At 33.1% G+C, this 27,705-nt stretch overlaps 1 protein-coding gene across 5 annotated transcripts in view; it reads left to right on the forward strand.

Moving 5' to 3' along the window:
* CACNA2D1 (calcium voltage-gated channel auxiliary subunit alpha2delta 1) overlaps positions 1–27,705 on the forward strand; it is a 359,566-nt gene that overhangs the window by 222,231 nt on the left and 109,630 nt on the right. For all 5 annotated transcript variants that reach the window (XM_025151418.3, XM_025151425.3, XM_025151441.3 and 2 more), the window contains exon 7: positions 25,838–25,969. In XM_025151418.3, coding sequence (XP_025007186.1) covers positions 25,838–25,969 — 132 coding nt within the window. The remainder of the gene's footprint in view (positions 1–25,837; positions 25,970–27,705) is intronic.

Here is a 27,705-nt window from a genome sequence, read left to right on the forward strand (position 1 = left end):
GTAGTGAATGTAAACTTTATATGTGTTTCGGCCTCTGACAAATAAGTAGATATGGTGAAGTAAGCTGACTACCAGAAAAGATGTGCCAAACTGATTGAAGTAATTGAAGTCTAAAAAGAAAATGCAAATTTGTTCTAATCACTTTATGGAAAAAAAATAGAAATTGTTTGTCTAAAGGACCTTAAAACATCATTTAACCAGAGCATGAGAGGGCTAAGAATATATTTCATTACAGAACCATTCTCTCTGCTCATTAAGAAGTTTAGAAATTGCTTGGTCTTATTTTTACTATCAGAAGAGTTTAGTAGACTGGTTTACAGCTGAATGCTGGAAGACTTTCCTTTGGGAACTATGTTTTTCAGCTTTGCTATAAAAAGAAATGTTTGAAATTTATAAAATCCATACTTTAATGCTGTTTTTTTCCTCACATTTCTGAAGTATATTTATTACTATATAATTGCATCATCTTTGTTACCATCTTATCCAGCACTGAACTTATTAATAATGATTGTAAAGGAGAATCACCTTCGCAAATAATATACTCAGTTCTAGGTTTGGGTTAGGAAGTTGGATTAACAAAGGGATTTACAAGGAACGATTTTAATTTAGACATGTGGATTTAAACATCTTTAGAGGAAATGGCTTTTTGCATGCATGTCCAATATTTAAAGCCTGTAGAGCTTATAAGAAACTGCAGAAAGCAGTTTAAGGATGATGTTACTGTTTATTTATTTATCTTTACCTCACTTCATCTTTTCTGCCATGTAAGTTCATTTCCAGTCACAATTATTCAAAACGAATAGGTATAATTTAATCATAAAGTGTTACTCTGGCAAAGCACAAATCACAGAATTTTTCCCACTATTGATAGATATTTTGTGAAGCTTGGATAGTGTAGTTTGAACACTAGTGATTCTATTTATTTATTTAAAAGAATACTTAAATAATTAATACTACTCAACTAGTAATTTTCAATTCCTACTCTGTGTATATGTATTAACTGGAGAAAAAATTACATATTCTTCTGTGCATCATGAAGGTGTCTTGTATCAATTTGAAAGTCAAGGTAGATAACTTTCATTCTGTATAGTGTACAGATATTGTAGATGTTTGACAGAGCTTGTTTTACATCAAATTAGGTATTATTACTTCTCTCTCTGACACTAGATCTTTTCAGTTTACTGTTTCTATCAATAATAATATATTGGCTTTATTTATTTTCCATTTTTCCTGGGATCTCTTCATTCACTAGTGTCTATTTTCCTGATTTCCCTCTTTTTTTTTTGTATGAAACTCAGCCTTAGAAATTATTTAGATCTTTTACATTTGTACAGACTTCCATTTTAAAATGATGTCTAGTGGTAAGTAAAATGCAGTGCTTACTTCTAATGCATATCCCTCATAAACAGAAGATCCTAAACTGCAGCTTAAAAAACCTATTGGTAAAATATCCATTTATCTTCATGATCTTCCCACACCATTTTCCTCTACTTTATTGTGATGGATAAGATTAAAAATTACTTCCCATTTACTGAATATAAACTTCTGCTAATTTGTAGTTTAGTGATCTTCAGTTATACCGTCAGATTTAGGTACTCCCCTTTCTGATCCTGAAAAACTGATATTTTATAACTGATGTATGATGCAAACTTCAGTTCTTTGTATTTACTCCTATCTTCCATGCTATTAAAAAGCCTTAACTCATAGTATTTTAGATTTTTTTCTCTTCATGGAAATTGGAAGTTTTGGTTGTCTTTTTTTTTTTTCTTTCTGAAAGATGTTTTTATTTTTGGTTTTTGTTTGTTTGTTTGTTTTTCCCCATAGGTTCTGATTTCTTGCTGTCTTTTCTTCTTCTCAAGTTTGCATTTCCTCCTTTTTTTTCTTGTTGCATATGGCTTACAAATATTGTACTCATTTGATAGTGCTGATTCTGGATTTTTCAGCATTCTTCCTCCTCATGGAGTCAGTATGTCCCTCTGTTTATTCTCACATTTTAACGTTGATTTTTATTGATTGATTGGTTGATTGTTAAGCATCTTACTCAGAACTTACTCTTCTTTTCCTCTTGTTGAACAAACATCTCCATATCTTCAGTTTTCTGTCTCCTGACTTACTTTATAACTGCTAGGATTTCACTACTTTTTCTAAGTACTTCACTAGTCATTTTTCATATCCCCATTGGGTAATATTTCATATATAAAAGGTTCTTCAGGATAATAGACATCTTGCAGACTTGGTATCCTGTCATCTTTTCTGTATTCTGTCTCTCTGGAGTTTCCTCTCACATTGCCTCATTAACCAGTACAGTTCTCTCTTTTTCCCTTTGCTTTCCTCTAAAGAAAAAAGTAGGACAGCTTACAGACTTTCCTAATTTACCCCCCCCTTCTCCCCCCCCGGCATCTTCTTCTTTGTTATTCTTTAATAATTGGTTATTTTCCAAAATATAAATCTTTTGAAAAGATACATTGAAAGTTTCTAATAAATTTATAGCAAATTAACTAATGCGTATGTTGGAGTTGAAGGAGCTGTGTATGTGTTGAAGTACATTTGTGCTTGAAGTACCTGTTGGTTTTTTTTGTAGCAGGAGTTCTAAGGTTGTATAGACCATTTCACTGAGACAATCACCTGCCCATTCTGCTGCAGCCATCCTGTTTGCCAGGCCTCTTTCAAGCAAAAACTGTTTTCTTACCTGTACAAAACTATTTATTATAAGCATCTGTTTCAAAATGAGGCTTGGTCTTTTCCCTCCATCAACATTATAATGTTAGTTAACTGTAATAAATATACATATTAATCTCATTGCAAATTAATTTTCAGCTTTCATGCTGTTTATTTTAAAAATGTAGTTTTATGCTGTTAGGGGCATGACTTTAAAATAATTACCTATATCAGTATTCCTTCTTTCATTGTAATTTATTTATGTTTCAAGCCGTTTGTCGTTCTGTCCTTTGTATCTACTTATCACTAAAAGCACTCTGGTCCATTCAGGGTCAGCACCTTTATGATGTAGAAAAAAAACCAACAGTTGCTGACTATAGGAAAGATAGTGAGAAGTGGGGAAAAATATTTGGACCTTGGCCTTCTCAATTGACAGCTGAAAATCTAAAGTGCGCTTGTATAGCTCATTGTGATGGGTATAGCAGGTGACAGACCATTCAAAGCTGAAGGAAATAAGATAATGAAATCTTAAATTAGAAAAGGTTGGAAAAAATGCTGATGATTTTAAAAATGAAAAAAGTCACATCAAATATGGCAAATGTGGATTGTGAATACAAAACAAGTACACTGATGCTTCACAACATAAATGTGTTTTCCATAAATGTGTATAGTAGAGTTTTCTGAATTCTGAAGGTCCAAAGAGAGTGTTGTGTCAGTTGATGTCTTGCGTGTTATATCAGTGCTATATCAGTAATGTTTGAAATTATTCATTTTCCTCTGATTTTTTTTAATGGAAGATCAGTACTGATATTCCACGTTAGAAGTGACCAAATAGAATTATATGAACATTGTTCACATTTTCAACAGGTCCAGGTAGTAGAAAATGAAGAATGCAAGAAGGAAGTATCTACTGAGCTAGTAGAGTTAATTTAGAATTTCCTAGTCATTTTTCTGCTGAGAATGAAAGGAAGCTTAGTGTTTTGAGTTGTTATTTTGCTTATCTTTTGGGTGTGTGGCTACTGGTACAGTGTGCTCAGAGAGCTTTTGGAGTCTCCATCCTTTTAAATTTTAAAAACTCAACTGGACGTGATCATGTACAAGCTGCCCTACGTGTTCCTGCTTAAGCTGTAGAAGGGACTGTTTGCACCAGATGATCTCAAGAGATCCCTTCCAATATCAGTTATTCAGATTTTATGAATTGGAGCACTGCAGCAGTCCATGGTCAGGATATCCTAATGGCAATAAGCGTCATGCTCAAACATGCACAGGGAAAAAGCACAATTACTTGAACTGGAAGCAGCCACATGGAGCTCAGGCATCATAAGTTTTGCTTTATTGTTCCCTGACAGATGTTAGATAAAATCACCAAAAAACTTCACATATACCCATTAAAAAACAAACAAACAAACAAACAAAAACCAACACAATAACTTTCAGTGTTTCTTGACTATAAAATGAATAGCATGGTAAGTTGGCATACAGTATGAGGTATCAGTTTATTCTGTTTGATTGCCATGCATTGTAATTTTGGTGCATTCTTCAGAGTATGTTACCAGTATTTGTATATAAATACTATTCTTGCCTTGGTAAAGTGTTTTTTAGAGTCTCTTACAAGAGACATGCTCTTCTCTTTGACCGTTTTTCTCTTTTTTTTTTACAGTCTTCTTTGAATTCATTTCATATGAGTAGTTGACTATAAGAGTTGTATCCTAAGAATATTTGACAAAGTCAGGCAGTTCAGCCTACTTCAATCTTGGTGTTTTGCAAATTTTTGTTTGTTTGTTTTTGTTTTTGTGTGTGTGTGTGTGTTTTTGTTGTTGTTGTTGTTGTTTTCTGTAGAGTCTGTAAGTCAGCCATGTTGGTCTTCCTATCTTGTAGCTCCATTAAGGAAATATGAAACTTCAACTTCTGGGGATTTCAGAGTCCATGGAAAAGTAGCTTTTGATTTTTTTATTGAATTCTAGTTCACTTGAAAAACTAAGCAATACTTTCTGACAAATTTATGGCTTGTCTGGTACAGAAGGGTTATTATGTAGCAACTATGAGGCTGGCTCCCATTCTGTACACTCCTCTTTATTTGCTTGACCATGTTCTCTTTGTTCTGATTTTGAAAAAAAGGAAAAAGAAATGGCTAAAATGAAAATGGTTGAGCTTGGAACAGGGGAATTTTTTTAATAGTTTATTAGAGTGACTTCTCCATGCTGTTTTATTATTATTATTATTATTATTATTATTATTATTATTATTATTATTATTATTAACTTCTTTACAAGTTGTTGAAAACTTGAATCCCAACATCATGTCTGCTATCAACATGCCACAAGATGTTGAAGGGTCGTTGCTTCTCACTGTTGTCTATCTTTAAAATGATAGTGATTGGCCATATTTTGTGAAAGCCTGTCATGAAGTAGAGAAGTTATCTGACAATCAGATAGTATCTGTTCTGAGGTTAAATACTTCTTGTACAGGAATTATTAATTACTTAGTTAAGAATTTTTGGAAAGCCTAAGGTGTTCAAATTACTTAAAACAAATTGGATGTTGAGTTATCTGTAGATTTCTGGGCTGACAGGTTGTGAGACTGGCTGTAGTGAGTCTTGATCGCCTACAGAAAGCCTCTCTGCACTGCATTTTTGTTTGGTTAGTGGCTTTTTTTTTTTTTTTTTTTTTTTTTTTTTCCCTGAGGATGAGCTCAGAAAGCAGTGATTTGCTGTACAGAGATGTCTGATACTGAGCTGATCTAATAGAAAGTCATTGGATAATGGCCTCTTAGCACTACCTTAACTGCAGGGCAAATGGAAAAACGTATTTTCCAGATGAGACATTGATTTAGTAACAGCTTGCTGTTCCTGCAATTACTGTCATAGAAGTTAGCATTTTCCACTCCTTGAAGAAACTTGGTGTGTTATACCAAGTGTGTTATACGGTCTAGCAGCTTCTCATAGCTAAAACCTGTTTGGCTCAAAAAAAACAAACTAGTTATCCAAAATATGTACCACAACTGGATGAAACATGAAATCACAATCAATCTTGTTGAGGGAATGTTTCTTTTTTAATCTTTTTTGTTTTTCTAACATGTAAGGGAAATGCACACTCTGGATATTAGAAAATTGATCTGTTTCCTTATGATTTCTCTATCCTATGCTTATCATTATTATTAGTTGCTTTAAATAAGAGATTGGTTGTATGTTATAGGAAAGCATTTTTATTTTAGTTTAGATGTTTTGAAATTTTTCCTTTTCAAAATGTTTTTATGTATCTGGTTTATCACATATAACTCCAACAAGTAATTTTTAGAAAAAGTAACAAAGGCTTATTTGCTAGTTTGTTTTAAATTCTGAAGTGTATTGATATAGAAGATAACTTCTTTTCTTTACTTCACCTAATCTTGAAAAACTGCAAACATCCTTTTTTACCCACTTAAAGCATAGGCTAACTTTATGCTAACTGATACAAGAGCTCTGAAAGGCTAAAGATTTGCTTACACTTCATAATGCAGACAGAGTTAGGATTTTGTGTTGAAGGCAGTGCAAAATGTGTTCTGAAAAATGATCTAATGAGAAATTTGTTTTCTTCATTTAAAAAAATACATATATTTAGAGAATATTTATGAAAAATCATTGGGGCATTTACATTGTAAGGTGGATTTTGGTGTTGCATATAAACAAGAATAATCTAAGTCTTTTTTGGGGGGGAGAGGGCCTCAGTTTTTTATTTGGAAATGGAGCATACTTTTTCTCTTTTTAAATTGGAGGCATTTATTGCTAATGCTATAAAAAAAGTTTAAAAAGGGGACTAAGAAATATAGTGGAAAGATTGTGTCTTTCAGAGTGAAAGCACACAATCAATCTTCCAGTCACTCAGCAATGAATCAAGAAGCATTCTTCAAAAGCACTTTGGAGTATGGGTTTGTCTCCACTTTGTAAATTAGTAATGGGATTTGAAGTATCAGAAGCCTGATTGTTTTCATCTTTTGGAAGGTTCTGAATGATTTCTTTCCTGGTGGTTTTTTGATACCTGGCCTGACAAAACCTCTTTTGATCTACATAGTTATTTGAGATGTCAGTATCTCAGAGAGATACCCAGAAAGAGCAGGAAAAGAGCTGAAATCTGGTTTAAGCTAATTTATAAAATCAATTAAGAAGTGAGATGAATAGAGAACTTTCTTTTCACTCTTCATTCACTTTGTGTATGCTGTCTCTGCTGAGTATCTCCAGATTTATTCTTTGGTTATAACAATTTAGATATAATACATATATATAAACATATATATAAACATACATATAAAAATACATAAAATAAACACATATATAATGCATATAACATATGTTGTTTAAATTGCATAAAAACAAATAGACAAAAGTAGGAAGTTTCCTTATAAGACAAGAAAAGGCTCAAGTACTTGCTTCTCTTTTCACAGTATAGGTGTTCTCATCAAATATCACCAATCTTTTGCTTTCACGAATGAAAAAGAATCTCTAAAATCCTATTTTAAAAGAGAAGGGAAAAAAAAAAAAAAAAAAAAACAACCTTGATTTATAAAAGCACGTTTGTAAAGGTAATGATCAATGCATTAGTCAAATTCTCTCAGAAGCCCTGATTGAGTGTTAATTTAACTATCCATAGCCCTTTCATGTCATACATAAAAGAGAGAATATTTCTCTAATAGTCTATTTCGATGTACTCATTCAAATTATTGTAGAGAACTCATTAAGTATTGAAACAAAACTTGAACAGTCTTTTTAAGGCAGCAAACATACAGCACAGAGTTAGAAGTTCCCTCCAGCAATTACTATATATATATATATAAGAGAATGAAGTGGCTGTTTTAAATCTGATGTCATATTGCAGTAATTTAAATTATTTTCATTCTTCCTATATTTTACTCTACATTGGTAGTACTGTGCATAGTCCTGTAGTTATCAGTTATGCATTGTAGTTCATCATGAAGAGAGCATTCTTGCCCTAAATGCCTTAAATGGAAGCGTTTTGTATTTTGATAGAATCCTTGGAGTTGGAAGGGACCTCTGAAGGCCATTGAGTCCAACTCCCCCTGCAGTGAACAGGGACAGGCACAGCCAGATTAGGTTGCCCAGGGCCTCATCTAGCCTTGACTTGAAGGTCTCCAGGGATGAGGCATCAATTACACCTCTAGGCAACCTGTTCCAGTGCCTCACCACCCTCATTATAAAAGATTTTTTCCTTATATTTAACCTAAATCTACCCTCTTTGAGCTTGAATCTACCCTCCTTGAGCTTGAGCATTACGTAACATTACATTTAAAAATCTCTGTCTTTAACACGTTTGAGATGAAATCCAATTCTTCAGTCCCACAGAGCAATTGTTCTTCTGCCTGATGAATACAAGGTGTTCATTAGTTCGATTTCATTCTGTTATAGTCACTGGTCAGCAGTATCAATGTTTTGAAAAAGCCAATTTAGTTATTCTTAGTAGGAAGTTCCTCCCTCCAAGGGAAGGAAGAGATTGCATTTAAATTATGTCATTTCAGCTGTAGCAAAAACTTAATTTTGATCAGGACAGTTTGTATTGTGTTTTATTGTAGAATTATTGGTCTCAGTGACTTCATTTTCAGGCCTCCAGTGATGTATTATTATGCCAAAAAGCACAGCAACAATAAAATCTGAAACCTGTTAATGATACAAGTAATATGAGGAGAAAAGATGTATGACAATTGCCAAGAGCCTTAAAAAAAAATTGCAAATTAAGTGTTGTACATTATTACAACAAACATTTTCAACCAAAATAATGTTTTACAGTTTTGGGTCCCATTAATCCCAGACAAACAACAGCTTCTGAGGATATTTAATTGGGGGATTCAGTAAGATGTATTTTAACATCTGTATATTTGGAGTATTCGGGATATTTGGATTTGATCCCCTACTTGTTTAATGTATATTTAATGTATAATGAAGCTGTTTAGTTCAAGCTGAATTGTTCAGTACCTGAGTTTGCAGTGTCATTTCTGAGGCTGGATAATTGCAGTGATCTTGTTTGGGATGAGATGCAGTTAGTCGCATCAGCCTGATACTGCATCTCAGTGAATGAGGTCAGGCTTTGCCTGTTTCCCACATCTACATTCCCGAGTTTATGAATGCCTATTGCTCCTGTCATGTAAATTGAACTTCTGTTTCTGTGTCAGACTTTAAAACATCATGATTTTCTCTTGCAAATAGTGTGTCATAGCTGTTAAACCTTGGTCTGTTTGCAATTCCTTTTGTCAAGGATAAAGTGTAATTTAAAATGTAAATGTATCCCTTGGGCCGTACCTTAACTATGCGGTCACTTTGTTTATAGTATGGTGTTTTTTTTTCTAACACATGGGGACTTGCTGATTTTGGTTTTATGTATGTGTGTTGAAAAACACTCTCTACCATTGACTTTGCAGGGAAACATGAAGGGTTTAAGGATTTGCATGTTGGACTGTTGAAACTCTAGAGTCAACATAGCTGGTAAATTGTATAATGTAATAGCATCTGTTGCAGAAAAGCTTTCATCAATAGTTAAACTACAATAAACATATAGAAGAGAATGAAGTACAGTAAAGTGTGACTACAAATATTGCAAAGAAGGTAATGTTCAGGATATAAGCTGGTGCAGTGCAATAAACAATTTCCCTTAACCTTTCCTTTTTGGATAATCCTCATACATGTACTCGTCAGCTCTACTTCTGGTAAAAGCATTGGTTTTGGACATGAAGGACTGATAGCTTGCCAGTCTCGTGTAATAGCACTCATAATTACATCCAGACCTTTCTAATTCAGAAAGTGCAGCTTCTAGCAGAATTTCTGAATTGATCCTTATACACAAACAATTTCTAAGGTCAGATATAATGCTGTTTCTATTATCAGGTATCACTGTCCTTGAGGTCATTTGTTTCTGTCTGCATGGCTTTCCAGTCTTGTTCGTAATTGACAGGACTTTTTGATTTCACTTCATTGGTATAAACCACTAAACATATGTGTTTACTATCACACTATCACACATCAGTACCATCTAAATAGCTGACTTTGTTTCGTTTTTCAGAAACAGGAAAATAAACAGCAGGTGTTAGTGTGTACTATGAAAGCACAGAAAAAACTGGTTATGAAAGCAGAAGGAATAAAGCCATTGATAGGTTAAGTATGAATGCAAAAGTATATAACAACAAATAATTCATTACATTTGAAAAATATAGACTCCTAAATCACACCTTCCTGGACCACTAGTGAAAGTAAAGAGTGTGCTCATGGATACAATACATGCAGACTGGCTAGTGACTGATCAGGAAAACTCAGGGGCAAAGGAAATAAGGATCTAAGAGTATTTTACAGGTGATCCATGTAAAAGATCAGTTATCTGTATTTTTCATATGAATATATTTTTCATGTGAATGTGTAACTCTTACTGTTTCCTGTCTCTTTTATATGGAGTTCACTGTCCTTATACAAACATGAGATTGCTTTTAACAGACCTTAGAAATTTCTATCTGAGGCTTTGCAAAAAATAAAATGTCCTGATTTAAATACATGTATATTTTTCTCCAGAGATAGAGTACCACAATACAGCTTCACATTCTTTTGCTCCAGTAGTAAGTGTTCTGTTGTGTTTGATCCACAGAGTGTTCAATTTGTTTTTCTTTAGCAAATGGTTTAATTCTTTCAGGGTTTGTCCCAAATACTGTAATTATGACACAAATTTAAATCTTTATCCCTTAGCAGAATTGATGTATAGATGCTAATGTCCTGGTTGGTACTTCAAGGTGTTTCTCCTGAACATTGCTGTGTTTCTCTCCTTTATTTGTTTGTGTTTTTACATGAAACATAGTGATGGTACAAGTGGTTTTGCATCTTCTGCCTTCTAGATGAAAACTTATGCCAACTTTGACCTTACTTTCCTCACTATTTCTGTGGAAACTCCTGAACTCTTTATTCACGTACACAATCATGTATAAACTTTCAATGTTTATTGTGCTCAGATATCAGTGACAGTTTTCTGGGCCATTTTTTATTTGCTGAGGACAAGAAGATTCCTTTTTGAGGATTACTCGTTCCTCCACTTCTTTAACCTGCTTTATTACTTGAACACTCTTTTGATCTATGAGAAGGAGGTCCAAGATGAATTATTTATGTCCTCATGAAAAACAAAGAGTAGCCTCTCTCTTGCTGTCTTTGGAATCTTCTTCAACACTGTATATTTTGGTTCCCAGGAGACAATACCTGTCTGATTTCTGGTAGTTTACTTATAAGAAGCCTGTCTGTTTTCCTTACTACTGTTTTCCTAAAGGTTTCTTGTTGTGCTAGTGTGATTTTCTGGTCTTCTGTCTCCCACTCTTTCAACTAAATGTGCATCATCCTGACATCTCTCTCTCAAATACTGAAAGAAATATTGTCTTAGGCAGTCTCTGAGGAATTATAGAATCAGCTGCACCTTTTGAATTGGCAGCCAGTTTCACTTTTGTTTCCATCATTTGCCATGGCTTGTTTTTCCTTTGTAGCTTTGAAGACAGCAAATTTATACTGCAGCTTTTTCACTAGGTAGTCTTTCTCTGCCCTGCTTGTTTTTTGTTTTTGTTTTTGTTTTTTTGTGGTTACCTTCATCCAGTGATTGCCCATGCATCACTCAGGTCTTTGATTTAGCTGCTCCGGTACAAGCAGTTTTATATCCAGAGTCATTCTTCCTACCTTCCATCATCCCCTTAGATTTCTGCCTGACATTAGTTGCTGTTCTCACTGAAACTTCTAGTCTTCAGATTTTCTCAGCCAGGAGTTCTTACTGGGTACCTTCTGCATGTACATGTCCATAGAGGTAACACAGATGTATTATTTCTATCAGAAACAAATTTCAGAAGCATATACACTGCAAAATTCCTCCTCTGGTTTCTCCATTGTTTGTTTGGACCTGTCATATATTTCAGGTCCAAGAAAACTATTACAACTGACAGCTGCTCTTAACATAAGCAGGAAGAGGAAAAAGCACATAGAAGAGATCCCTGTATCTTTACAAATTGCATCAACTGTCTGTTTTTGAGTTTTAAGTGGTTGAAGCACTTACGATTTTCATTAAACTATCTCATGCTGTCCACTGCTAATATATGTAGTTGTTTCAAGAGATACCGTGCTTTCCATTTTCTATAGATGTATACAGATCACTTATGAAGAAAGAAAATTCCACTTACAGTAACTGGAAATGCACTGACTTAGAAGCAATAGTAATTTAACTTTATCAAAAGAGAACAAATTACCTTTTATTCCTTACTGCATTTTCAACAGTAATGGCAGATTTTTTTTTTATGAATAACATTGTTCACTGAGGCTAAGTGGAAAATTGCCAAAGAGCCTTCTTCGGTGCTATCTTCAATATAGAAATTAATGCTTTCAGGTTTCACTATAGAAGGATCAATCTGATCATACAGAGTGCTTGCTATTACAGCAAATCTGTGTAATAAACTTTCAAACAAGATAAGTCTTCAATTTAGAGCAAAGGCATCTGAATATTCTTGCTGTAGTCAGTTCACTTTTTTTTTTCCTTAGCAGAAATGCATCATTGTCTTGAGGTTCCATTTGACCATGTCATGATCATTCGAGAATGTTGTTGTCCTTTTTTTTTTTCCTTCATTTTCTGTCTTTGTTTCTTTTTTCTACTTTCAATAAATGTCTGAATTTATTCTGAAAGAATAGTGATTGAAATGGCTTCATGTTTATGTTCCAATGGAAAAAAAAAATGCTCTGATATTTCTGTGCAGGTGCAGGCTTTAAAACCTGTGTATCTGTACATGACCACCATGTTATAGAGTAATGTCAATTTGAGATGCCATTGCGTAGCCTGAGATCTACAAAAAGGTGGATACTTAGGAGGATTTGAGCCACTTTTTGCCAGCATATCAACAGCAACATAAATTTTGCTGTCAAATTAACAATGAAGAATGTTTGCTTGAGTATTTCATTTCATAACATACTAGTATGGATAAGAATATTTGGAAATAAATCTTTAAGTATGTCATCAGCTGAAAAGACTGCATTAATAGAGTGTCCTTGGAAAATTAGCTAGACAGCTGCCATGGCTGTCAATTAATTAATTTAATCAATTAAAGTAATTGTGAAGTTTTATTGTTTGATTAATTTTATTTGTATAGATAGTCTCCACTAAAAGGAAGGTATTTAGGCCATCAGCAAGATAATGATTTTTGGCAGAAATGTGTGCTTTTCTTGAAAATGAATTTATCCCTAGTGCTCTACAGTTGTAATATTTCACATAACTTAAAGGAGCTGCTTATACCTTTAGTATTCAACACTTATCAAAGTATCCCCTTTCTTTTAATTCACTTCTACAGACTTTATATTTGCAATCTGCTATTTCTATTACCTTGTGGAATGTATATCTGTATTTATCAATAGAGATATTGACAGATATATAGATATATTTCTATATATGATACATTATAAATATATCTATACTCAGAGATAATATATAGGATATATACATAATATGTAGTAAATATGTATTATATATTATTATTTATAATATAGATAATAGATAATATAGTATATATGTATATTTATAGATATTTATATTACAATTAAATATAATAATTCTATAATTTGTGATTTATAAATATCTATAATATATAAAATGTTATAGATAATAAGTAATATATAGAATATACATACATATATATATACTATCTATAGAGAGTATATAGATATATATAGGTAATATAGAGATAATATATCTTAATATATATACGTATATATTATATTATATATTTTTATCTATATTCATAGATAAATCAAAATAATTAACCTATTTTTACCAAAATTCAGCTGTGCAATCTGATTACACACACATAAACTCAGCCACACAACTATGAAGTTTTAGTTTATCTTTACTCGTAACACGCTGGTTGGTTTGAAGACTGGCAATTTTTGTTGTAAGAATTGAAGGATATGATCCAAGTTTGCTGAGAATTTAGAATTGTAGTATTCTCTGACCAAAGTCGAGACTGGGTTTTAGGATTATCCATTGTAGTTAATGAGAATGTTGAAATCAAGTGTTTAAAATGCTTTTAGCTGTAGAAATGCTGTAATTTTGAAAAAGGCAGAGGAATATTGAAATGATTATGTCAATTCAAAAATGAGTGTGATACATTTGAAAATGATAAGGAAGTGGAAAGCTGTTCCTTTGAAAAGATCAATATAAAAAATTCAATAGAAGCTGACAAGAGAAGTGAAAGCTCTTTGCTTGAATAAGACAAATATAAAATAGGTAAAATAGGTAGGAATAGAATCTGACAAGTAAGTGAAAGATAGTTGCTTGCATGAGTTCAATAAAAACAAATGCAATACTATCTGATATTAAAAAAAAGTAGAAGTATCTTACAATAGTAAGATTATATGAAAATCTATACAATAGGAAGGCACATATAATTGCATCAGATAAATCAGGTAATGTGATACTATATCTTAAGAATATTACTATTATTGTTTTACTTTCATTGTTCCAACTCATGAAGAAATGCTATTTGTTTATCTTCTTGGGGGGGGGGGGGGAGAGGGAAGTTTTTTTTTTTTTTTCTTTAGTAGTTTTTGAAAATTACTGAAAATCTCAGGAAAAAACTAAAGAATTAAAGGCAAATAAAAGTGTTTTGATACAAGTATTTTGATATAGAATATTGTCTTCATCTTTGGCTACCTTTTCAGTAGCTACTACATTCTCCTGTGTGATTATTGCAGAAAGCCACAGTTGCCAGGTCCTTGCACTAACCTCAACGTCGGTCTTTTCCTATGGATGATGGATTCCATTGTACATCTGTGGCAGTTTTTCTGCAATAATTTTCCCCTCTCATTCTTTTTTACCTGGAGCAGTATTCATATATATATATGATATTCCAAAGAGCTTTTTTTCCTCTTTCTCCTCCTGAATAATGACAAATGGAGGAGCCTGCAGAATCAGTGAGTGAGATAAAAGGCTTTGCTCTCCCTTTGACCCATGAATTCCAAGTCAATGGACTCTAACAGGACAAATTTTCAAATGTGGGTGCCTGTTGTCCTTGTCTCTATCTTCATAATTAGCACCCCAAATGCATACATATCTTCCCAGGAGTACACAGAGTGGGTTCATTTCTGGGGCTCAGTTTTACCCCAAAGCACAGCAGCTTCCTCACTGGTACAAGTTGAGTGTACAAATGTGTATACTCAAAACTTGGTTTCTTCTCACTGTCTCTCAGGCACTGAAAGTCAGGTCCATTTCACTTCACTTACTCGGTGGAAAAGAATTATTCTTTGCTTTTTGATTGTCCCTTATCTTTGTTTCCACTTGATTTTTATTTCACAACAGCAATCTTTTTTTCTACAGCATGTTACATATTTGGTATGATTATGTACTGGATTTGCTGAGGTTTTTTGACTGTTCTGCAAGCATAGATTATTCCAACTGTTGTATTGATATTCTGAAAAAAAAGGGAATGAAGCAATTGTTTACATATGACTCTTCTGATGTTTATAATTGCTAAGCAGATGTTGCTTCATATGACAAACAATAGAGAATACACATATATCATAAAGATACTTTTGTGCCAAGATGCCCGTTTTTATCAAGAAATCACTCAAAATGCCTTCGAGATGTTAAAGACTTAGAAAGTTTATGACTTAAATTTGACAGTGGTGTTAAGAATAAGTAAGCTGTTTCCGTTTGATATCTGACAAAGATCCTTAGTAAGATTTCTGTTCATTTCTGTTAGCTAAGTGTTCTCTTTTTTCAGTTATACTAGACAATCTAGCTGTAAGTAGATCCAAACACATTTGCTGCTGAAGATGGCCATAATAGTGAAATTATTGTTAATAATAGCTACTGCAGCAAAGATTACATATAGCAAAAAGTAAAACCTCCAAAACGCATGTACTATGAATATCACATCCTCAGCACCATTGTTCCACTATATAGAACTGCTTTCATTGTAGTGCACTACTAGCTGATACAGATGAAGATATTGAAACCAGAATGCTGTTTTGTTTTGTTTTGTTTTGTTTTAAAAAAAGCAAGGCAATTAATTTCTCACTTAGGATAAGTCTTCTCTGTTCCTTATATGCTCTTTCTTCACCCCCCCCCCCCCCCCCCCCTTCTGATTTGAAAAACCATTTTAGGTCCCTTTCCCTCTTTCTTTTCAAAATAATTGCTGAAAGGTCTTGTTTGACATTTCAGACCTCCATGTTGCTGGAATATCTCCTGAACTAATGCAGATTATAAATGCACAATGGGATTTAGCTGGTGTTAAGCTCCTGGTATTCAGTTTTGCTTCCTCTTGTCAAATATGAAAGTTAAATATGGGTAGAATTGTCTGGAAGCTGAAGGTTGTTGCATTTTGCTTTCTGTTACAAACATTTGTTAAAGACTAATATTGAATCCAAATTCATACTACTTATCCTCCTCCTTGTTCTGGGATATGTAGTACTTCACGTTGTCATTCCCTGTCTTTGATTGAAGGTAGTTGTTTAAAAGACATTATGACTTCAAGGGTCTTCAAAATTTATTCTTAACAATTTTGATTGCAGGTGCATTTTCTTCTCTCCATAGCACTTGTTCCATCTGTTTCTATATTTCTTTAAGACATCTCTATTAGTTGGAATCATCTATATATTCCGTGGTGTACTGATGGACAGTCGGCTGAATATGAGCCAGCAGTGTGCCCAGGTGGACAAGAAGGCCAATGGCATCCTGGCTTGTATCAGGAATGGTGTAGCGAGAAGGACTAGGGAAGTAATTCTGCCTCTGTACTTGGCATTGGTGAGGCCTCACCTTGAGTACTCTGTTCAGTTTTGGGCACCTCAGTACAGAAAGAATGTTGAGGTGTTGAAGCAGGTCCAAAGAAAGGCAACAAGACTTGTGGAGGGCTTGGAGAATATGCCCTACGAGGAGAGACTGAAGGAACTGGGGCTGTTCAGTCTGGAGAAATGGAGACCTTATCACTCTCTTCCAATATCTAAAAGATGCTTACAGTGAGAGAAGGGTTGGTCTTTTCTCACTGGTGACAGGTGACAGGATGAGGGGAAATGGCCTCAAGTTGCGCCAGGGTAAGTTTAGGTTGGATATCAGGAAATAGCTCTTTACAGAAAGGGTTGTTAAGTGCTGGAATAGGCTCCCCAGGGAATTGGTTGAGTCACCATCCCTGGATGTGTTTAAAAATAATTTGGATGTGGTGCTCAGGGACATGATTTAGTGGAGGATTGTTAGTTAGGGTAGTACGGTTATGTCGTGGTTGGACTCGAGGATCTTTAAGGTCTTTTCCAACCTGAGTGAGTCTATGATATAGAAGTACTTAAAAGCCACAAACTCAGTGCTGATGTTAGAAGTTCTACTTTTGAGTTCTTACTAATTTGGGAAGGATTACAACCACTGAATTCCAACACAGAAAGCTAAAGTAACTGAAAATGTAGTGCAGATTAAAATATTTAAAAGTAGAGTGGATATGTGTAAAGCAGTAAGATTTCTTTCTTCATCTCATACCACTTGTTTCCTGCAAATCTACTGCCTCTTCCTGGGACTCCATGTAATCATAAAATAAGCAAATTATGTCAAAACAAGGAGACCTTCAGCAAACACTGGAATATAAAAATGTTTCTGTTCAAACATTGTTTGTAAAACTTCCATAAAAGGTGAATAAAGCAATGAATACATAAAACTCACATGAATCCTAAGAGAGCATTCATGGCATGGAAGTAGACAAAAAAAAAGCTGCTTGACTGTACTACATTCCTGAAAATCCCTTTGAGTCTTTTATCATTTCTAGTGCATTTTGAGTCTTAGGGAATGATTTGTCAGGCAGTTTTTTTTTTCTTTTTTCTTTACTTTTTAATTGCTTGCAAAATCTAAAGTAATAAGTCCCGCCTCTTCGTTCAGCAGTCTGCCTATTGCAGATTTACGCAGTACTTATGCAATGAGCAGGTGAACACTGCTGGATTACAGCATTCTGGAAGCGTGGGATAAAATCACTTCCCTGTGCAGTGCAGGAGTTTTATTATTAACGTAATTCAGGCCAGGATACACTCCAAGAGTGGAAATAAGCCTAATAGCTTGTAATTGGGAATCTGTATTCTGTACCTCATTAATTTAATGCTGCGTATTCAATAAAAATAATTTCTTTTTCTTCTTTTTAAGACATAAGCCAAGTCTTTATTTATAAGAATAAAGAGCAAAGCCTTCAGAGAGAGAAAAACCTCTGTTTGTACTGGCAGCTAACTTTTGATTTAGACCTTTCTAGTATGCTGTAGACTTTCCCTCTTCAAGAGGTAAGAGTTAATGTTACCTTTATATAACCTAGGGGGGGGGAAAAAAAAGAAAAGAAAAAAAAAAAAAGCATGTAAATCAAGCTTAATTTTAACAGCCAAGATACAGTACCTGTACTGATGTCATACTGCAGAATAAAAATTTCTATTTTATTTTTATGTTCTGCTTCCAAGAAGGCCATAAGCCAGATGCTTGTGGGACAGATGGTTCATATGGTGAAGGGAGGGGACAGTTTTGAGTGGCTGATTTTTGGAAGATATTTATACTCATCAAATTTCTGGCATAACAAATTTCTCCAGAGTGAAGACTGTTATGCATTCTTTGTCCAAAAGCAACAACAATAACAAAAAAAAAAAAAAGAAAAAAAAAGTTGAAATTATTTGTACCGTACAAAATTATCTGAAATAGTTAGAATATTGACAATGAGCAGTGGTTGTCACATCTGTACCAGCTCAGATAACAAATCAGGTTTTATCTCATCATCATTTTTCTCACGTTTCTTGCTTGTGCACTGTATTCCCCTCACACTCAGTGTGTCTTGGATTTCTGTTGCCGGATATGCATTTAGATAGATTAAACCAGCCTGCTATTCATTAATATTTCATCTATAAAGGGACTAGATTAGAATCCATTAGCCAAATCCACTGTATTATTTTAATATTTATAAAAATTCCCTGAAACACACAAGAAAGGTTGTTTATGTTCTATATAAAACTTCCATATAAAATAGATACATACTGTAAAATTTATAACACAATAACATATGTAATATATATTTTGCAATATTATATTGTTAATGATACAAGACTACATAGAGAGCATACATGTCTGTATAGTATATATACACGTATATATGTAATAAATTATATATCTATAGGTGGTTTGTAAACATTTAATATTCAGTAATGAAAAATGAATGGGAAACAGTTTTACTTCCAATTCTTGTGCTTCAGTAAGTTTATATAAAACTCTATTGCTTGAGATTACTATAACTTTTTAAAGGAGCATTTTTATTTGTAATGAAGCTTAGGAATAGAACAAGAAATTATGTTTAGTTGTCAAATCTAATTGATAATTTGTCCGAGTCATTCTTTTAACAAACTGATTTAACTTTGTCTTAAATGATCCTGCTTCCTTGCTCAGGTCTTCAATCAGCCATTCTAAGACCTTCCTCTCTGAAAGAGATCTCTTAATTTCCTGCTTTAAATTAATAATAACTAGCTGATACTCATTTTTTGTTGTACTAGTATCATCCTTATGCTTGAATATTCTTTTTAGAGTGGATCTTGCTTTCTGATTCAGCGTAATTTTTTTTTTTTTAGGTTTAATCACTTAAAATCTCATCTCCTTTCAGAAGACAGGTTTTCTGTTTTTCACCGGTTACCTTATTAAACTTTTTCAGTACTTTGTCCACTTACATTTCATCTCTTGGCATAACAGAGAGAAGAAACTGAGTTTTCTAGACTACGTATCAAACTTTCTTTACGCTACTGCATTCAAATATATCTGCTTTTGTTGGATCTAATTACTCTTTCCAATTTCCATGACTGGTGACAAAATAGAAGGAATTGCTGTTGATGGGAAGTATTAATGTTGCAAGAAAAACTGAAAATTTTGTAATAAGTAATTGCATACGTGACAACATCCATTTCTGAATTAATAGTGTTTTCAGGCTACAAGTACTGTAAATTATATTTTGAATGATTAAAATAGTTAAAATATGCTGCAAATAGCATGGGAGAGAACATTTTTGTATGAGTTGAATAGCTTTTTCCTTCTCACTTTACACAGCTGTAGTTCAGGATTTACTAATCATGTGTCTTTGAAGTCACCTGTAAAAACTAATAATAGTAAAAAATCAGGAGGAGCTGTAGTTACTTTTCTAACTTCATTCTGTTTTTCATCTTACTTAGTCTCTTACATTGGTCACCTTTGCCAAATCCAAAATTCCCCTATCTCTTCTTTAATCAGTTCTATCTTTCATCTTCTTTGTTGTCTTATCCTCTTCCCAGAGGAAAAAAAAAAAAAAGAATGAGAGTACTGTATGATTGTTACCATCAGATATATCTCAGTTTTCAAATATGTGGTGGAATATGTTGATTTGAGATGATGCAAGGTAAAAAAAGCCAGTGTTAATCCTTTGTGACTTCTAAGATGCACAGACAGTAATATAAACAATATGTTGCAATATATTAATAAGGGTGTCTTTTGTGTTTTATAACAGCGTAAATAACTTGTTTAAAAACTATGAGTTTGTACTGAAGATTTTATGACTCTATATTGTATTAACTCTCTTTAGTTGAGCTACAGTGGAAACTTATTTTCTTGACATTCTTATTTCCTTCTCCTGGGCATTTCTTCTTTTAATGAGCTTTAAGTGTGCTGTTCTAGCTATCAGCAAGCGGTGGCTAAGCCAGTCAGCATATCTCATATGGCATTGCCAATTAATTTTCTTGATTTGACACAGACACAACAGTATGCTAGACTTCAGTGGCTTCTTCAAAACATTATTTATAGAACTGCCGGGGACACAAAGTCAGATATCTAATGGGGAGTAAAGAAATTGTTCATTTAAAGAAAAAGTCCATGACATTTATTCATTCATGCTTTTAATTAAGAGTGTAAAATACATACTCTATAAATTTTGTTTTAGAAATCTTAGATGTCAAAACAAGAATTTTTAACCGATTTGTATATAAGAGGTGAAGCAGAGCAGCACTGAAAATAATGACCTACCTAATTGGTCACCATTGAGAAGAATGAAAAGAATACAATTCCATTTCATTCCTTAAATGTTCTGATTAAAAAAAAAAAAAAAAAAAAAAAAAGCCACTTTATTCTTTTTCTATCTGTTATTCTTTACCTTTCAAATTATGCAATTAGTTCCTAATATATTTGCACACAGTAGAACACTGTCATCATCATGTAGATGCTTTCAAGACTAAATAAAAGTTACTGCAGTGTTTGCAACTAATTTGTGAAACTTGGTGTTCTGGAGATTTTGCACATGCTATATTTAAGGTGTATGGTTTGTAGATACATATTGCTATGATCCATGTATGTATCTAACAGTGTGTTCTATCCTTGTGAGTGGTAGCAATGCATCCTCTAGAGCTCTGATTTATTTGCATAGAGATGCGGAATAAAATGCTCCCCAATTCTCAGATGTTTTTATTATTATCCTCATTTAACTGGCTTCTGATAATCTGTGAAGTTGTGTTTTTTATAATAATTTTTAATAATCCTTTGAGCTGAACGGTTTCCTATGGTGTTCTATGGAAAGCCTAAGCATCTAAATTCAGATTTCTGATTCCACTGAGAGGACTAGTTACCTAGGAGACAGTATTCATTTTGGAGCCACTGTAATGTTTTCTCTGCTCTTGCCTATTGCTCATGTTAAGCTTTGCAAGAGAGAAATAGCATACACCTAAATTTGAAGTATTGTAGCTTAAGTTGTTGTCAGACTAGTTTTTCAAATGATTGTATTTGGGAATTATCTAGAAAAAAATGTGCTTGACCAATGTGAACATCTAATTAAAAATAAGCTGGAAGGAATTTAATCTTGAAAGAATTAGTGTTGTGTTGTCACCACTGTTTTCATCCAAAAGGCAGCATTAGGTGAGACTCTGAAGAAAGTTAACTCCTTCCCAGTGAAAATCATGAGGAAAACATAGGTAATAAAAAAGACAACTTACACAAACAGCAGAAGTTCTAAAATATCTGTTTAGCATGTCTACAGACAGAAAGCTGTGCGTCCATCTAAGTATACAAAAATATGCTCTTGCAAATATATTCTCCCAGTTTTAAATACCATAAGATTGAACTGCAAACATGTATTTTATTCATAAGAATAACTAGTGGGTGTTATTTTCAAATAAACTTCAAATTTATTTGAGTCAACTTCATTAAATAAGAGGTGGAACTGTAATACTTGCCATACACTAAAAGACAATGAATAGTCTGTAGAGGCAGTCCCTTCAGTTCTCCCCAGGATGTGTGTAGCTGCCTCAACAGGGAACAGCATTTGACACATTTTCTGATATAGTAAATAGCTCTCAGGCTTTTCAAATAATGTTATACTCTGCCCTGTACGCAGTCCAGGGTCTACATATCGAATAAATCATCAGAAGCATATTCCAGTTCTTTTAAAGAGAGAGCAGTAGTACTCTCACTTTATTATTGATTGCATTTGCAGAGGAAAATTGAATCCATTCCTTGTCAAGGTCCCTAAACCTCATGTGATAAAGAAGAGGGAAAAGGGAAAAGATAGATGGATCTCATTGGAATTAAGAATGATGTTTTTTACTGTGCAATGATTAATTTTATTTTTCATCTTGTCTGTATCAAGTGAAAGGTAGCAGTTGAAGTCCTTAACAGAAGTAATCTTCAAAGACTTTTTTAAGCAGAATTAGAAATAGTTATTGGGAGAGTTGTCTTAAAGTAGGCTTTCTGCAAACTATGAGTCAAAAGCTCTTACCTGTACAAATGTTATCTCAAAAAGAAACCTTTTTTCTAGTCTATACAACATCTCAGTGGGTGTGGCTATAACAAGCCTGAACGTTTTGTTTTACTAAAATATGTTTTTTGTAACAGTGAAATTCTATCTTCTATTCATGAAGTCTGTATAAATCCATGTACTTCAAATCAAGATATTGTAATGAATGGTATGGTCTCTACTAAGAGCCAGTCAAAGTCATGCTCTTAATTTTGTGTGCAAATTAAGAATCGTATTTTAGTATGAGCCATTTCAATGGCTTTGATTGTGTTGGAGGGTTTTGCTTTCTCTTCTTATTTGACAAGTTTCAAATCCTTTGCTATAGACTTTAAACCACTATTAAGCAATATTGGTTTTATATTGCCTCTTACCAGAGGTATTGCAGTAAAAATGTAGGGAACTGATTTGCACCTTGTCTTTTGAAATCCAGAGTGTAGCTTTAGCAGAAGCAGAAGGGTAACATATGTTTTGGAAAATAGAGAAATAAATGATTAAAGCTAAAATTCCCAGCACACTTTTCCTTATTTACTGTTCAATAGGTTAGTTAAAACAAATGTGGGTGCATTCTATACACAAGTACACTCATGAAAGTATATATATATATATATGTATATGTATATATATACATATATGTATATAGGTTGAATAAAGGGACCAAGTTTTAATTACAAACAGCAAACTGATTCATAAGTAATTGTTTTAATGATCACACAATCAGCTATTTACATAACAGTTCCAGTTCTTGTCTCATCAAGGCACATACTGTTAGTATATATTTATATATATACTTTATATATATAATATACTATAATTATATAATATATATAAAAACATATATATTTGCTATATATATATGAATATATATATATATAAAGTTATAAATATAATATGTATATTTATTATGTATATATGGTGTTGGGTTTTGTTTTGGTTTTTTTTTCAATTTTATTTCTGTTTGGATGTTCTCTTCTTGTTCCTCGTGTTCAATTCCACATTATTGTTCTGGCTTTCTTTTCAGCCTGGTGTGATTTTTTTTCTTGGATTTTTTTTAGGATATTTTGTTTGTCTCTGGGAGAAAATTGCTGAGAAGGAGGAGGAGGGAGGGAAGTGTGGGACATAAGATCATAAAGCTCTTTACTCAGATTGTAAGGGATCCACTAGTATTACAAATAAAATCTGGGCAGTCATATTTCTTGCTTTATAGGCTAATGTACACAAGTCTAAAAAAATGCTAAAATAATTTGTTTCAATTTATCTATTCTTCAGTACTTTGGTACTGCAGTACTTTGGTATTTTACTAATTATAGATTCTCAGTTTCTCCTATTTTCTGTAAGCATGTATCTTAGAAACATACTTCTACATATGTGTATATGTGCACATGTGTACGTGTATGTTCATGTTGATAAAATTTTACAACATGTTTGTATGATTTTAAAGACACTGCAGAAATATTTGTGAATGTATAGTAATATGGCTATTATATCTTAATATTGAAAATAGTTTATTTATTAGTGAGGTTAATGTCTGAAGGAAATCTCTTTTAAATATTGTATTCCATTTCATATGTGAGCGAACTGCTTCCAGGCATGCATAGCCACCAATTTAGAAAAGCAGTTATGAGCATCAATAACATTTTTTTTTTCCTGATTGAATGTTTTACTAAATAGGGGTACGGTGAAAAACTGGCTGACAGATTTGGGGATAGAGACTGCAGCAATTTTAAGTCAGATCACAAGGCTAAAGAAATGCATTGGCTTACATTGTTCTGGGGCTAGGGAGTCCATGCAGGATACTGAAACCTGAATGTTTTGTCAGATATAAAAGAGGTAAGAATTACTGTCGCCTATGTGCCTTACATACTCTATGCTCCAGCACCCTAAATGCCATTAGGAACCATTGACATAGGCTTCCACTGTGCCAAGTACGCTGTACATCAAGTGAGGAAACAACAAAAATCAACTGCAAAAGGAAATCCTTCTCTGAGTCAGTAAATGGCAAATCTTCTAATGACTTAATTGAGCCACTTCTGAAAGTAAGATTGGGAACAAAGAATGAATTCAGAAAAAGTTTATGTAATGCTTTCTTTTTTTTTTTTTTTTTTTTTCCCAGTAGTTCTAACTGGTTCACAAAGAGATAGCTGAAGAGCAACCATTCTAAAAAGATTAGCTTGTCATAATATGTCTAGAAATCATTCCTCTTTTTCAAGTAAATAAATATTTTTATAATTGCCTAATTGACAAAGAGACAAGTATACACTATAAATTTTATTGTTTACAGGGAATCTCAAGAGCTGGAAATCTAATTTGATATTTCTATCAACAGATGTACCATGAGAGAGCATTACCTTAAAAATCCTTTGAAAAACAGACAAACATTTCTGCCAAACACAGGGTGTAGCAATTTTCTCCTTAGCATTTGATAACAAACCTATAAAATTTAATGTTACAATCTCATTTCTCTAGTACCTGTAACAAACTCATTTTCAAATTGTGCTGTCAAGTGTTAACTTTTAGTCTGTCCTTATTATTTCCATGGTCTGGAATGTAAATCTACATGCAGAAATTTATACTGTGGTGCCACTCATTTGTGTTAAACATGAACTGTTTTTATTTCTATTTTGATTTGTCCATTTGCAAGATAACATAAAAATTCATTATTGTATGCAAATAAAATAAAATAACATAGAATAAAATTGTATGCAACCATACTGTAGGGAAAATCTAAATTACAGTCTTGCCTGGACATTTAGTCTTTAGCTGATCAGACTTAAAAATGTGAATACTCTTGTTTTTACCTTCATTGTCTAACTGACCCACTTCATAAATATTAATGCTCAAACTGCTGATCTTTCTATAAATAATCACATCTATAAGCATGAATAATTTGTTGGCATACAATAATGAGTGTATGAGGGTCCCACTTTAATACTGCAATTCAAGTACTCATCATTGTCTTTTTTTTTTTTTTTTTTTTTCTTTCCCCCATAGAATCCCCTGAAAGCATCTGTTTAGACATGGAAAGCTTTGTTAGCTTTTCTAAAAAACTCACCTGCTTATTTTGACATCATACTAATTGCAGTGTTCTGTGATTAATAAAAACATCAACTTTATATGCCTTTGTATGATTACATTTATTTTTCTATGATGGGAAAGTGCAACTAGAGTAACATCTTGTAGTATTTTTAGAAGATATTACACGAATAAATCAACAGCCATTGCTTACAGATAATTACATGGGAAGAAGGGAATATGAGAAACTTAAAGAAAATTCCTAAGGAATTCTTAACTAATAAACAAATTAAATGTAAAATTATTAGAAGCTTTATTACTTTCCATAATAGTTTGCTTTTTTTTTTTAATAGTCAATATAACTTTTTAACTTGGAAATGTGTTTTATCTTTGACAGCAACAATAGTGTTAAATGAACTCAATTGGACTGCAGCACTGGATGATGTATTCAAGCGGAACAGAGAAGAAGACCCCACTTTATTATGGCAAGTTTTTGGTAGTGCAACTGGCCTCGCTAGGTATTACCCAGGTAACTGAAGTCTCCTTGAGTACTGTCCTATCCTACATAGCGCCTTAAAAAATCTGAATTATTTATAAGAAATATAAGGTAGCTAAAGATGACTCTCTTACATAGGTAGGATTCCTGTTAAGCAGAAATAACTCAAAGGCTTTGAAGTTATTCTGACATAAAGTTAGTATGAGGAGGAGAAAAATGGAGATTAAATAGTTGTATTGTTCAGAATAAAAGGAACAGAAGATTATGGCCTTTGAAAATCAGAATAGTTAAATCTTGATTTTGTATTACTTTCTGTGTAGTGAGTAAAAAATTGATTAAATATTTGTTAGAGAGATTTTGTACCTGTCTAGTTTTGAAAATAGTGACTGACTAGACAGGTTATCTTTATGATTAAAAAGTCAGTGAAAATACAATTGCACCATGCTTACTGCTTATGAATTCATGATCTTGAACAGTTATGTTTTTACACTCGGAGCTAAGGTCAGCAGATACAACTTGATTATTTCAAATAGTATCTGTTCCACCTGTCAAATAACCCTGTCAGTGAAACACATAAATTCATTTAAACTGGTGTGTATTTTACTGAATTTTGATCATCTGTAACCTTATTTTGATACTTGATGCACTCTACCTAATGGAAAGCTTTGTTTTATGGAAACACAAACTGTCTATGTTGCTGCTGTTCTTGTTAGATGCTGTTATCAATGACAAAATAATGTGCTCACTCCATGACGTAATTGTGTCTAATATCTTATCTCTCTTCCTTACTACTGGTTAAGGAATATCTTTTAGATACTTTCTCTTCTGATTATACAGGATTGTTGCTGTTTATGAAAATGAGGTTATGCTAAAGATGTGACTATGATTAGCACAACTGCTGACATTGGCAGAGAAAGTGCCTTAGGCTAGTTTGCAGGAAGAAATATATTATAGCACTTGAATACTGTTTGTTTTGTCGTGCTAGATACTGATGAAATAAATACAGGGAGATGTTGCAGAAAACATAATATTGAAAATGCTAATTTCATGTTTCTTGATTTTCAAATGTTCCATTTCACAGCTTTTCATATCTGTCAGTACTGTGTTTGGGGTCACTGTTATTACCATTTACCATACAGTGATGTTTTCCAAGTGTTGGAAAAGAAATATTTCTAAAATTCTTATCTATGGCAATCTCTGTGAAATTAGTTTTCAAGTGTAAGATTTTCATATGTATTGAAAAATACATTCATGTATTTAGCAAGCTTGCCTACTTTGGATGTTTACCAACATAATGTAGCTTCAGAATCTTTACGTATTTGTCCTTAGAGCACCTTTGTAAGATGTGAAAAGCTTGTTTTCCCCATTTTGCATGTAGGTAAGGTGCTTCTACGTACTCCATCTAAACATAAATTTATATTTACTGTTCACTTACTGCTTAGTCTATAGCCACATGTCTAAGTTTTTATTAGCTTCCTAGTCATATCAGAAGATAATTTCATAAATCTTTGAGTAATTTCCCGATCTCTAGTACACCCAAAAAGTGTTCTGGAGCTGTTTGACAGTCCTCAAGTTGGACGTGTTGTTCTGTGCAACTTCTTCGCACTTCCTTCCATTTATAGTTCAAATGGTAAGCTGCTTGGTTTTTAGATTTTTAATTAGGAACAGTTATTCACATCTCTCTGTTCCTGTAAACTGTTTTTCTCAGTTTGCAGAGACTTATCTGACACATACAAATATTCTGAAAATGAAATCAGGTTTCATATACT

Source organism: Gallus gallus, chromosome 1 (genome assembly GCF_016699485.2).
Source record: "Gallus gallus isolate bGalGal1 chromosome 1, bGalGal1.mat.broiler.GRCg7b, whole genome shotgun sequence".
NCBI classification, from domain to species: Eukaryota; Metazoa; Chordata; class Aves; order Galliformes; family Phasianidae; genus Gallus; species Gallus gallus.